The following is a 13,792-nucleotide window of genomic DNA, read 5'->3' as shown; positions in this document are numbered from 1 at the left end:
GGCATCAGCATTTGTGGGTTCGATTACATGCTCAAAATGGAAACAAAGAAATTTCTTCTGAAACTCGTCAGTCCATTCTTGTTCTGAGAAATGAAGGCTATTCCATGCGAAAAATTGCCAAGAAACTGAAGATCTCGTACAACGCTGTGTACTACTCCATTCACAGAACAGCGCAAACTGGCTCTTTTATCAGAATAGAAGGAGTGGGAGGCCCCGGTGCACAACTGAGCAAGAGGACAAATACATTAGAGTGTCTAGTTTGAGAAACAGACGCCTCACAAGTCCTCAACTAGCAGCTTCATTAAATAGTACCCGCAAAACACCAGTCTCAATGTCAACAGTGAAGAGGCGACTCCGGGATGCTGGCCTTCTAGGCAGAGAAGTTCTTTTGCCCATCTTAAATTGTGTTTATTGGCCAGTCTGAGTTATGGCTTTTTCTTTGCAACTCTGCCTAGAAGGCAAGCATGTTCCAAGTCTACAGCCTGTGTTTAACAGCTACCTTCAGACCCTCTCTTCAAAATAAATTGCATTATGTTGGCCTGCACTCTACTATTTTGTCCAGTGTTCTCACTAACAAACCAACATGTTTCCACAAAATATTTGACGTCATTATCATTTAATCAACATTGTTGGATTCGGGATAAAATAGTTCGCACAGTGGTTATCTTTCAAATAAATAATCTATAAATAAGATACAAATTCACTGTACAATTTTTTTTTTAAATCTTTTAACATTTGACCTAGGAGATCATTAGGCATCTCTGCAAGTAAGAGTAAACAAATAAATGGTCAGCCTTCTCGTTGATTGCATCCCAAATTTGGCAGTCTCTGTTGATGCACTGGATCAGCATGTCCTCCTGGGCATACACCACAAAGTGGTGATGCCCCAAGCCAAGGGGCATCGAGGTGGATAATAAACCCATGGGGGTAACAGTTGACATTCTGGAGAACATAGTATTCCTCCACAGCAGCAGAATTAATCTCCAGACCTCTCTTCATCTCTGCAGACTGACGAGTTCCCCTGAGGATTCTGTCTTCATGCGAAGTGATGTTGCGAGTTGTTGTAGCAGCAGCCAGCCCGGACTTCACCAATGGCAGAATCCACTAACTGGACCTCAGTGGATATGTCCAATGGAATGACCAAAGGGGCTGTAGCATTGGTAAAGTCCCTGTACACCTCTTCCACATGGAGGACAGAGGTCAGGCAGCTCCCAGGTTACACCTCTATAGAAGGTACTCCTGTGATGGACACAAAAGTAGGGCCTATAACTGACATATCAGGGGAAAAAACTTAGTTTGTACTCCCTAGACACTTGTGTCGATTCAAAAGGATTGGATATGGGTAAAAGCAAGATGGTCATAACTCCATCATCCTTTCATCATCTCTTTTGGATCTACACAAGTGTCTAGATTGTAGGGACCACTAGGAATTGTTTCTGGATTGGGATAATATCATGTAGCTCTTGTAACAGAGGCATATTGAATACACAATCTAATTAATTTATCACAATCAAACAAATGTATTTATCTGTAAAGCATTTGTCAAAGATTAGCTCAGATTATGATAAATGCTCAACATTTTACCTCACTCCTTCAACCATTCTTCTCTCTTTGGGTCTTGCTGATAGGAACACCATCCTGCTAACAGTGCCTGGCTTCACACCCTAGGAATACAAAGGGGCACTTAGATCATCACAATCACATCACCAATTTATATGATTCATATTAGCCTTCAATAACCATCCACACAGCCTTACCATTGTTTTTGGCTTTTGCCACCTCTGCTCACTCTCGGTGCAACTATGGATGGGGGGGAACCGCACCAATCCCAAATTGAGAGTAATGTGTTGTCTAGTAGAGCAGTGCAACTGTGTGGTTGCACAAAGTAGTCCCAGCAACACAGGAGCAGTGGCTGTGGGCCAGGATGGCAGGGAGTGAGTCCTTTAACACAATCTGTGAAGATAAAGAACGGATAAAAACACAATTCTCTGCAATAACAGTGCTGTTCAAATGTCAACAAACCAATCCTCAAACTAGTTCTCACCTCGGTGAATTATTTTGAATATGGCTGTTAAACTGTACTATGTTGACTCCACTATCTAATCAATTTCCAAGTAGCCTAAGCATGCAATTATTTTGAGACACTTACGAATACCCAGGAACTTGTTTATAACAACCAGAACAGTAATATTCATCCTACTCTCAAACTGTGTGGACTCTCGGATTTCCTTATTGACCTGGAACAAGTCGCCCCCATGCTGATCTCTCCTGTCACCTGATCTTTATTGAAAACTGAGAAATACAAATAATTAGAACTTATGCTTTTAGAAAAATTACTACATATCAATATCAAAATTCAGGGGAATTGACCTAATAACAAATGTTTTAATCCAGCTAGATAACTAAGAATATGATGTAAAGTATAGCTACAGAGAAATTGCAGTAACATTTAATTTTACGGCGTCCTTATTGCATTGTAGTTACACTAACAAGCATTATAGTCAATTGTAATGACTCAGTTACGCTGTAATAACATGTAACTGCAGTCTAATTACAGAGTTGTAACAACGAATAACTGTTAACATGCTTGTTACAAATGGGCAAGTTTCCATTAATTCACCAATTTAGTTTCTTCTCAACTGCATCCAATTCAGTAATAACTATCACAAGGTTGTAATCTGTTGTGGGCAGATGCGTTGGGTGTCCTGAGATTACATAGGCTCGAGTTACCTTGCCGTGAATGCACACTCCTCAAAATATCCACTCAATCTTATGCTTTCCCCCAAAAAGTGTACCATCTGGGTTAACTTGGTCGAGTTTACAAAAACAGATAAGATATATGTCAACCTTACTGACTGGGGTCTACCATATAGGTGTCATCCTCAAGTGGGAGGATAAACACACAAGTACACCACAGAGTACATGTAATATCTGCATAAGTACAATGTAATTACTAGGTGTTACACAAGATTAAGCCAGTTAAAATGAAGTATCTTGAGGGATACTTACTTGTAATCAATGTGCACTTATATAGCACATTACACATCCTGATAACCTGACCCAAATTGCAAAGCTTCTGAAGGCACCATCCTATTGAGAAAATAAACACACTAGTACACCACAGAGTACATGTCATTTCTGCATACATACATTGTAATTACTAGGTGTTACACAGGACTTAGCTAGTTAAAATGAATTGTATCTTGAGGGATACTTACATGTAATTATTGTGTACCTACCATCCTGACAATCTAAATCGTCAGCTTCTGACAGCGCCATCCATCCAAGTGAGAAAATAATCACACTAATACACCAGAGTACATATCTGTAATTTCGGCATAAGTACACGGTTGTAACACAGGATTTAGCTATTTAAAGTTATGTATAACTTTACAGTTACCTATGAGCAATTTCTACATTAGTAAGTAAGGCGGTAGATAGCCTAGCGGTTAAGAGCATTGGGCCAGTAACCAAAAGGCCGCTGGTTCAAATTCCCAAGCCGGAAAGGTGAACAAATCTGCTGTTCTGCCCTTGAGCAAGACAGTTAACCCCCAACTGCTCCGTGGGTGCTGTGGACATCGATTAAGGGAGCCCCCCGCACCTCTCTGATACAAAGGGGTTGGGTTAAATACGGAAGACACATTTCGGTTGAGCAACTGACTAAGTACCCCCTTTCCCAAGTGAAAATACCTACAATTAAAAGATGAGCTTCTCCTTTAGTGGTACAGGTACCCCAAGGGTATACTTTATTGCAACATGTAAAAAGACCTTACATTTCTTACAAAATTAGAAGGATTTTTGTTAGATTTAATAATTAGATTAAACAAAGATAAAGGCCTACTAGATAACATAAAAATAACTATTCTACTGGTGGTGTGTAGTAGCTTGAAAGCTAATTCAGAAAAAACTGATTATTTTTCTTCCCTTATAACATTACAAGTAACGAAGGAAATCGACAACTCTGTCTTCATCTGTTTGGTTTCTCGTAGGCATTTTCCCACCCTGGAGTAAGACCTTGTAGTAATCTGCAGTAGAGAAGAAAATGTAGCTATAACTAGTATATGGTAATGTAAATCATCATCATCATGATTTCTATAGTTTAGACCTGCTACCTAACTAGTTGTGTTATCCAGGTACCAATAATAGTGCTTACTAACATTAATAAATTAGCTAGTGTTTAGCTATATTGAAAAGGAACTAATGTTACTCAGTGTGTTGACACAAGCGCTAGCTAGCTAACTACCGTTAACATGCTGGGTGTGTCTCAAATAATACCCTTGTGGTACCGATACCATGAAAACAAGGTTCACAGAAGATTAGACAATCTAGCCCAGCTAACATTTGCTAGCTAGTGAATAGCGACCATGGCATAGCTATTTCCTAGCTTTAGGTAGCTGCCTAGTCAAGGTTAGAAAACTAGCTAGCTAACGTACTAGCTAATCCAAAAAACTAAACAAATTGCATTGAAAGTCTATTGTGTAAATGGTAACTAGCTAGCTAGCCTAGTTGGTAGGCCTAACAAAAACACCAGAAAAGCTAACGTTAGCAAGCTACAGTTAAATAGCGTGCCAACGTTAAGACAATGACTTATCAATGACCTAAGCCCAGCTCCGGTAATCCCTACAATTGTGACACTGAGTTGTCATAATGCTTCAGCAAATGTACATTATACCAGGGGCGTTGGTAGACAAAATGTAAGTAACCTAATTTATGTCCCACTAACTGCCTCTGCTGATCCTACAGCTATTGTATGTAGTAATCATGTGCCAATTAACCAGATTTATACTGTTAGCACTGAGGCGGTGTGCCCTAGTAGGAAGTCCACTGTATGCAGCTCACCCTGCACTAACATAAATAACATGAGCATATCTACTTCTGCTAAGCTTCCCAGTAACGCAATGAAAACTAGCAAGCATCCCAGAAAAGTGCTCAAAATAGCCCATGTTAATATATGTAGCTTAATGGAATCAATAATTCGTTTGTCAGAATATGGATGTCATCTTTTACTATCTCTGAAACTCACTTAAATAATAACCTTGTATTGCTACCACTGTATCAAAGGTATAATATTTACAGAAATGCCAATGGTGGAGGTTTTGCTGTTTATATTCAGAACCACATTCCTGTAAAGCTTAGAGAGGATCTCATGTTAAATACTGTTGAAGTAATATGACTACAGGTTCATCTGCCTCACCTAAAGCCCGTTCTTTTGGGAAGCTGCTATAGACCACCAAGTGCTAACAGTCAATATATGGATAAGATTTGTGAAATGCTTGATAATGTATGTGATATCAACAGAGGTATATTTTCTGGGTGATTTAAATATTGACTGGCTTTCATCAAGCTGCCAACTCAAGAAAAAGCTTCAAACTGTAACCAATGCATGCAACCTGGTTCAGGTTATCAGTCAACCTACCAGGGCAGTTACAAACAGCACAGAAATGAAATAAACAACATGTATTGATGATATATTTACTAATGTTGCAGAAATGTTGTTGAAAGCAGTATCCAGATCCATTGGATGTAGTGATCACAATATAGTAGCCATATCTCGAAAACCAAAGTTCCAAAAGCTGGGCCTAATATAGTGTATTAGAAACCGTACAAGAAATTTTGTAGTGATAACTATGTTATTTATGTAAAGAATATTTGTTGGTCCGTGGTGTGTAATGAGGAGCAAACAGACAATGCACTTGACACCTTTATGAAATTCCTTATTCCAGTTATTAATAAGCATGTGTGAGGGATCAGCCAGATGAAGTGGTCCAACTGCGCCCTCTCCTGGAGGTGGGCCGCAGTACAGCCACTACTGATGAGCTCACCTGAGGCCAATTGACTGATTTTATTGTTTGTGCTCTCTTAAGGACCTGACTGAAGGGGCAGAGGGGGGGAGTGTTTATGAGCCGGAGACTTTGCCAAATTCCGGGACAGTAGAATTCCCTGTTATAGGTTCAGCTCAAGTTGTTAGAGTGGCGTTGGGAACTAACTGTTAGTTTTCTTTGGGGGGGGGGGGGGGGGGGTCCCGGGGAGAGTTGAAAGTCATGTCTCTGTGTCTCATTTCGTGCTGTCCCGCCTAGGATTTCGTCAGTGAATAGGTACGGCCTTTCACACATACATCCATTAAGAAAATGACTGTAAAAACTTTAATCCATGTTGATGAGGAATTAAAAAATGTAATGTTTGAGAGGGATGAGGCAAAAGGAATGGCAAGTAAGTCTGGCTGCACAAGCGATTGGCAAATTGGGAAATCATGTGACTAAACTGAATAAAAAGAAACTACTCTATGAAACAAAGATAAATGACAAGGAATGACTAAACCTCAACTAAATCTTGTAATAAATCATGTGGAAGTTGAGGTGACTAAACTGCTTGGAGTAACCCTGGATTGTAAACTGTCATGTTCAAAATATATTGATACAACAGCAGCTAAGTTGTGGAGAAGTGCAGGTCCTACAGGCCCTAGTTTTGTCGTACCTGGACTACTGTTCAGTTGTGTGGTCAGGTGCCACAAAAAGGGACGTAGGAAAATTGCAATTGGCTCAGAACAGGGCAGCACGGCTGGCCCTTGGATGTACACAGAGAGTTAACATTAAACATATGCATGTCAATCTCTCCAGGCTCAAAGTGGAGGAGAGATTGACTTCATCACTGCTTGTATTTATGAGAGGTATTGACATTTTGAATGCACCGAGCTGTCTGTTTGAACTAATAGCGCACAGCTCGGACACCCATGCATGCACAAGACATGCCACAAGAGGTCTCTTCACAGTCCCTAAAACCAGAACAGACTATGGCAGGCACACAGTACTACATAGAGCCATGACTACATGGAACTCTATTCCACATCAAGTAACTGATGCAAGCAGTAAAATTAGATAATAAAAAATAGATCAAAATACACCTGATGGAACAACGGGGACTGTGAAGCAACAAACATAGACACATGCATACACACACACACGATAACATACACACTATACACACACGTAACGTTACACATGGATTTTGTATTGTAGATATGTGGTGGAGTTGAGGACTGAGGGCTGTGTTGTGAAATCTGTGAATGTAATGTATTTAAACTTGTATAACTTCCTTAATTTTGCTGGACTCCAGGAAGAGTAGCTGCTGTTATGGCAGCAGCTAATGGGGACCCATAGTTGTTGTAACCCTTCCCTTGCAGTCAAATGACCAAATCGCCCTCTTTGACATCATGGATGGAATGTTAATATATTTCATAATTAATAAAGATTTTATTTTTAAACTGCAGAAGATCTTGTTTCTATGTCAAACGGTTTTGTTATATTTCAGTATTCTGTGATGTATATAAAGTGTAATATTGGGATGCAAACTTAAAATTGAATACACTTCAAAATATCTGACATGGTACAGGTGTCTTCTTTGTTTAAGCCTTTTACCATGTGTGTGAGGTGGATGCATTTGTTTCATAGTAGATTTGTTTAAGATTACCAAGAAACACTGTGACCCTGGTTTAGCCCACTGCAGTAAAAGGTTAAATTGGCTAACCCTTATCAAATGGTTTGTGCAGGCTGAAATGTGCCGGCTGAAATATGGTAGCTAGCTAGTTGAGAATACTCACTCTCATAGTTGTCGACGTAACTCTATGTGCTTTGTAAATCCCTTTTTCTTTTCTATTTGAAGCAACAACTGAGGCTTGCACAATACAGTGAACATAGTTCACTGTAATAGGGGTGAGGCAATTGGTGTAGAAGACATTTTGTGTTTTGACAGCTGTCAGTACAAAAGATCGAAACAGGCACTACACAGAAGTTGTTGGGCTGGCGGAGCTTAAAAGCAGAGGTGGGCGTGCATAAACGTAATTAAGTGCCTTACTGTGATTTGAAAACAATTTTTAAATGGTCAAAATTAACAAAAATAGCTTCTTAGCAGAGAGCAATTTCTCAAACAAGAATTTTGCTTGGACTGTCTGGGAGTGGTCCGAGTGTGGAGAGGAAAACTGAAAACTAGATGTTATTGGCAGAGGTTTGGAACTCTCTAACTAATTTACCAAAACTCCAGCCTACCAAAACAGGCTGGAAATTTCAGGCTGTCTTTTCAAACAGCATTATCACAAGTATTCCTACTGGAGCCTGGGGAGGGAGGAGAGGAAGGGAGGGAGGGAAGGGAGAGTCAGTAGTCTCCCCTCCTTTCTTGTCCCCTCTCAGTTAACGTACTGTAGAACTAGGTTAGAGTAAAAGTATTGTGAAAATATTGCTCAGCTAAACTGGTCCCAGATTTGGCTATACAGCACAAACAGATCTAGGACCAGGCTATGGCTGAGCTGCAGTATAGATGGAATATTGCTGTACTTATTACTGAATACTTTATATTGGTTACTAGAAGTTTACAGAGTTCTGGTGGTTATCACAGACAATGGGTTACACACATCATATGAACTCAAATAAATTGGTTGGTACATTTCTTTTTGTATTTGAGTTGAAGTATTAGTTCAATGTAACTAGAGTACTGTAAGTATAGTGGAGACAGAGGCTACTTACAGTTGGAGTCCATGAGGTCTTTGCCAGGTCCTGGGGACGTGGGCTGGACACAGTACTGACACAGACAATCTTTGCCATTGAAGGTGACCCTATCCCCAGCAGGAAATGGTCGTCTTTGGGAGAGACAGAAAGCATACATGGACTAATGATCAGACACCAGACGGATACAGACAGATGTGTAGCACGGGTCACATTAGGGTACATCAGTTTGGGAATATTCAGTGTATTGATTAACAGTGGATGATGAGGTGAATGTGTGTCAGCGTTGTTGGAGTGAGCCGATTGACCCATTTCAAGACCAACGCCAATCAATGCAGACGAGGATGCAGGCAGGATGATAAGAGTAAAATGAATGTGAACAATAAGAGTAATGAGATAGATAATGAGTAAATCTGCTAGCTCTTGACCAGGGCTCCTTTGAAAAAGAGATTCTTACTTGCAGATGGTGCAGACAAAGCAGGCAGGGTGGTAAGTCTTGCCTAGGGCAGTGACCACCTCTCCCTCCACAAAGTCCCTACAGCCGTTGCAGCGTGTACCGTGCATTCGCTGGTAGTCCAGGGTACACAGGTAGTCTCCATTTTTCATGAAGAAGCCTCCCTGAGCCAGGTCACAGCCACACACTGCAGGGACGCAACAGAAGTCAGTAAGTCATGCTATTCATCTATCCTCCTTGCATCATATATATATATATATATCTCTTCATCTATATCTATCTATATCGCAGTTGTAAATGAGAACTTGTTCTCAACTGGCCTACCTGGTTAAATAAAGGTGATTTTTTTTTTATATCCATCAAATCATCTGTGGTAGAATTACAACATTATGCTAAGCACATTACTTTTATATTAGAATGTATTCCTATATTACATTCTTACTGCCTTTTTCTGAGAGGAGCCTCTGAGGTTTAACACTGACAGTCGATTTATGATGGTTTGGTGAGAAGACAACATTCCATTCCATGAGTAGTGTCTGTGAGATGCTGATCTGTGAGGAGGAGAACCCTCCCTCTAGGTTATTAATGAATACTGGACTTCATCAATTTAAGGGAAGGACCTAGCGTCCCATGTTGCATAAGTATTTTTGGATATACAAGTAGTAAATGACCTAGAGATGGATATTTGGCGCCATGTAAATCCTGCTGTCTTGTGTATGAGCGCACAATGTACCTGTGTATAATTTCACATATATTCTTTGTTACGAGGACTGAAGAAGACTATAAAGAGTTGTAACCGAACCCTGCTTATTTGGGCTTTAATGGTCACCCAATGGTGTAGAGTTAACGCTCCATTACTGCAGTAATTATTAATAAAGTTTGATGGTTTTGAGGAAATCTGAAAATCCATTTGTTGATCTTCCATGTGTTCGACTGCAGAAATGTGTGCTTGTGTCTCCATTAGATTAGGCTACTGTATGTTACTTTGACAAAGGGTATGACAACAAAACAATCAAAAATGTAAAATGCCAATACCTCTGTGGATATGTAAGGTTAAGTGTTGATTGTATTTCCAGAGACAAGAACAATATCTTCCACCTTCAAATAAATCAAATATGTAGATGGCCCCTCCTGGAGTCTTGCCCTATGGGATTGCTAGCACTGCTGTATTTTGCACTTGTAAATAATGTATTATTTTTCCACATGTATGTTTTGGGATGTACACTAGTGTCTATTAATAACAAACTGTTGTAGCCCTTTCCTGCAGTCAATGACCAAATACACCCTCTTTTGTTATATATTTTTCATTATTACATAATTAATAAAGCTTTTTTTTTTTAAACAGACAAATCCGGTCTTCTGTGATGTATATAAAATGTAAAATTGTGATGCTAATAAAAAATGTAATACATTTCAACTCTATATCTGACAAGGTACAGGTGTGTTCTTTTTTTAAAGCCCATAACCATGTGTGTGAGGTGTATACTTTTGTTTCAAAGTACAGATTTGTAGAAGCTCTGTGACCCTGATTTAGTCCACTGCAGTAAAAGGTTACGTGAGATGTAGGCATTGGTCTGATACACATTGTTTGAAGTACAATAGGCCAACATAGCTACTGTAGTAGTTCAAAGCTGTGTGCTGGAAAACCTTGGGGTCCTGGGTGGCGCAGCGGTCAAAAGCATTGCCTGCAATGCAGAGGCACTACTACAGCCAGGCTGTGTCACAACCGACCGGGAGCCCCATAGGGATAGGACGGAGCCCAATTGGCCCATTGAGGATTTGTAGAGATGAGCCAAGGGACCAAATTCAGGGAGAAAATTAGGTTTAAAAAAAAGATGCTTGTGGCCATACCACCATGCCTGTTCAGGGTCGGGCCTGGTTAGTACTGGGATAGGAGACCACCTGTGAATACCAGGTGTAGTACACAAAGAAAAAAGTATTATTAAAAAGGAAAACCATGGGTGGAGTAGGCATTGTGGTGCTCATGTCAATTTCCTTTATTTTTTAACCTGGAAGGTGATTACACAACATTATTATACACCATAACTGCTGGGTGTAGATGACTTCATCCATGTGGAAAACCTTCCATAGCAAAATATAGCTAGCTTCCTTTCCTTGTAGTTTGGCCTAATGGTAAAGACATGTAATTTAACAACATATCTTTGTCATGATTCGTCCAGTTGTAGCGCGCGATTTTGCGCTATAGCTCAACGCTGCTTTTAGCAGAGTTTTTTAAATTACATTTTCTTAAAAATGTGGAGGGCAGTTGGCCAATAAGGGGCAAAACCATTGTATATCACAATGTTTTCTGAGTACATAACCACAATGGGACAACGGTTGACATCACCCAACCCTATATTGTAATATGCTACACTGAAAGCAAAGTGTAAATAATCTGAATCCAAATATTTCCCATATGAGGAAAGTTAATTCCAGAACGTCAAGGTTCCTTCGCTGACAATTTACAGATATTGCTTATTGTATTTGTAATTGGAGAACTCTAAGTCTGCATTCCAATTGGCCTCCATTACTTATTTAGTGCACTATTTTTGACCAGGTCCCATGTCAATGTAGCCTACATAAACACATCCTCACTCTGAATTTACTTTCACATACAGCTTAGTTACTTTCAACAAAAGTTAGTTACATTCAACTAGTCAATGTTATTCAGGTATTCTACGCAAATGAGTATGGACGCTGATCAATGTCTAAATGTGTTGACCTGATATCTCAGTTGAAACGAACACAGCTTGTTTCCAAAGCTAAGCAGGGTACATAGAGGTAGGTATCTGGATGGTAGACTTGTTCTCACTGAAATACAGTACATTATCGCTCATTATCTCTCACTGTTCAGGCAGAAATCATTGGACTGTGGCATCACATTCTATTTCAATAAACCTCTTTATTTAGGTTGATAGTATGACGTTGTTTCAAACATAGGAGAGAAAAAAGAGGAAACCCACACACTGCTCTTGATAGTATCACTGCTCTTTAATAAGCTTTACGTAAAGCTTTTTCTCATTTTATTAAACTGTTACCATGCACCTACAAAAAAAGATAGCTCAGATGTGCGAGTGCCTTTTGAAAAATCAACATAGGAACAAGGTCAAATAAAATGCCTACAGTGCCTTGCAAAAGTATTCATCCCCCTTGGCGTTTTTCCTATTTTGTTGTATTTAAATTACAGGTTGTAATACATTTTTATTTGGATTTCATGTAATGGACATACACAAAATAGTCCAAATTGGTGAAGTGAAATGAAAAAAATAAATAACAGAAAAGTGGTGCGTGCATATGTATTCACCCCTTTTGCTATGAAGCCCCTAAATAAGATCTGGTGCAACCAATTACCTTCAGAAGTCACATAATTAGTTAAGTTGCAATCTAAGTGTCACATGATCTGTCTCATGATCTCAGTATATATATATACACCTGTTCTTAAAGGCCGAAGAGTCTGCAACACCACTAAGCAAGGGGCACCATGAAGACCAAGGAGCTCTCCAAACCTGTCAGGGACAAAGTTGTGGAGAAGTACAGATCAGGGTTGGGTTATAAAAAAATATCAGAAACTTTGAACATCCCACGGATCAATTTATTTTAAATGGAAAGAATATGGCACCACACCAAACCTGCCAAGAGAAGGCCGCCCACCAAACCTCACGGACCAGGCAAGGAGGACATTAATCAGAGAGGCAATAAAGAGACCAACGATAACACTGAAGGAGCTGCAAAGCTCCACAGCGGAGATTGGAGTACCTGTCCATAGAACCACTTTAAGCCGTATACTCCACAGAGCTGGGCTTTACGGAAGAGTGGTCAGAAGAAAAAAATAGCTTAAAGAAAAAAATAAGCAAATACATTTGGTGTTTGCCAAAAGGCATGTAGGAGACTCCCCAAACATATGGAAGAAGGTAATCTGAAGGAGGTAACCAGATGAGACTAAAATGTAGCTTTTTGGCCATCAAGGAAAATTATATGTCTGGCGCAAACCAACACCTCTCATCACCCCAAGACACCATCCCCACAGTGAAGCATGGTGGGGGCAGCATCATGCTGTGGGGATGTTTTTCATCAGCAGGGATTGGAAAACTGGTCAGAATTGAAGGAATGATGGATGGCACTAAATACAGGGAAATTCTTGAGGGAAACCTGTTTGTCTTCCAGAGATTTGAGACTGGGACAGAGGTTCACCTTCCAGCAGGACAATGACACCAAGTATATTGCTAAAGCAACACTCGAGTGGTTTAAGGGGAAACATTTAAATGTCTTGGAATAGCCTAGTCAAAGCCCAGACCTCAATCCAATTGAGAATCTGTGGTATGACAAAGATTGCTGTACACAAGCAGAACCCATCCAACTTGAAGGAGCTGGAGCAGTTTTGCCTTGATGAATGGGCAAAAATCCCAGTGACTAGATGTGCCAAGCTTATTGAGACATACCCCAAGAGACTTGCAGCTGTAATTGCTGCAAAAGGTGGCTCTACGAAGTATTGACTTTGGGGGGTGAATAGTTATGCACACTCAAGTTTTCATTGTTTTATTTCTTGTTTGTTTCCCAATAAAAAATATTTTGCATCTTCAAAGTGGTAGGCATGTTGTGTAAATCAAATGATACAAACCCCCCAAAAATCTATTTTAATTCCAGGTTGTAAGACAACAAAATAGGAAAAATGCCAAGGGGGGTGAATACTTTTGCAAGCCACTGTAATTAAAACTAAAATTCAACCACCCACTTGAATTACGTTTCTATTTGGAATTTAACACAATTTCAATGGTTACATAGTTCTGATGATTATGTTGAAATTATATTGATGAAACAACCGGTTAGTCAAGTTATAGGAAGA

The 13,792-nt window shown here is 39.8% G+C and overlaps 1 protein-coding gene across 1 annotated transcript in view; it reads right to left on the bottom strand.

Annotated features, from left to right (window-relative positions):
* Nucleotides 1-13,792, bottom strand: part of LOC120045821 (actin-binding LIM protein 1-like) — a 134,005-nt gene that overhangs the window by 49,376 nt on the left and 70,837 nt on the right. The window contains exons 3-4 of the mRNA XM_038990754.1: nt 8,953-9,136; nt 8,517-8,629 (exon numbers count right to left, since the gene is read on the bottom strand). Coding sequence (XP_038846682.1) covers nt 8,517-8,629; nt 8,953-9,136 — 297 coding nt within the window. The remainder of the gene's footprint in view (nt 1-8,516; nt 8,630-8,952; nt 9,137-13,792) is intronic.

Source organism: Salvelinus namaycush, chromosome 4, assembly GCF_016432855.1.
Source record: "Salvelinus namaycush isolate Seneca chromosome 4, SaNama_1.0, whole genome shotgun sequence".
NCBI classification, from domain to species: Eukaryota; Metazoa; Chordata; class Actinopteri; order Salmoniformes; family Salmonidae; genus Salvelinus; species Salvelinus namaycush.
The sequence above is the reverse complement of the archived record's forward strand: the minus strand, read 5'-3'. Positions and strand labels throughout refer to the sequence as shown.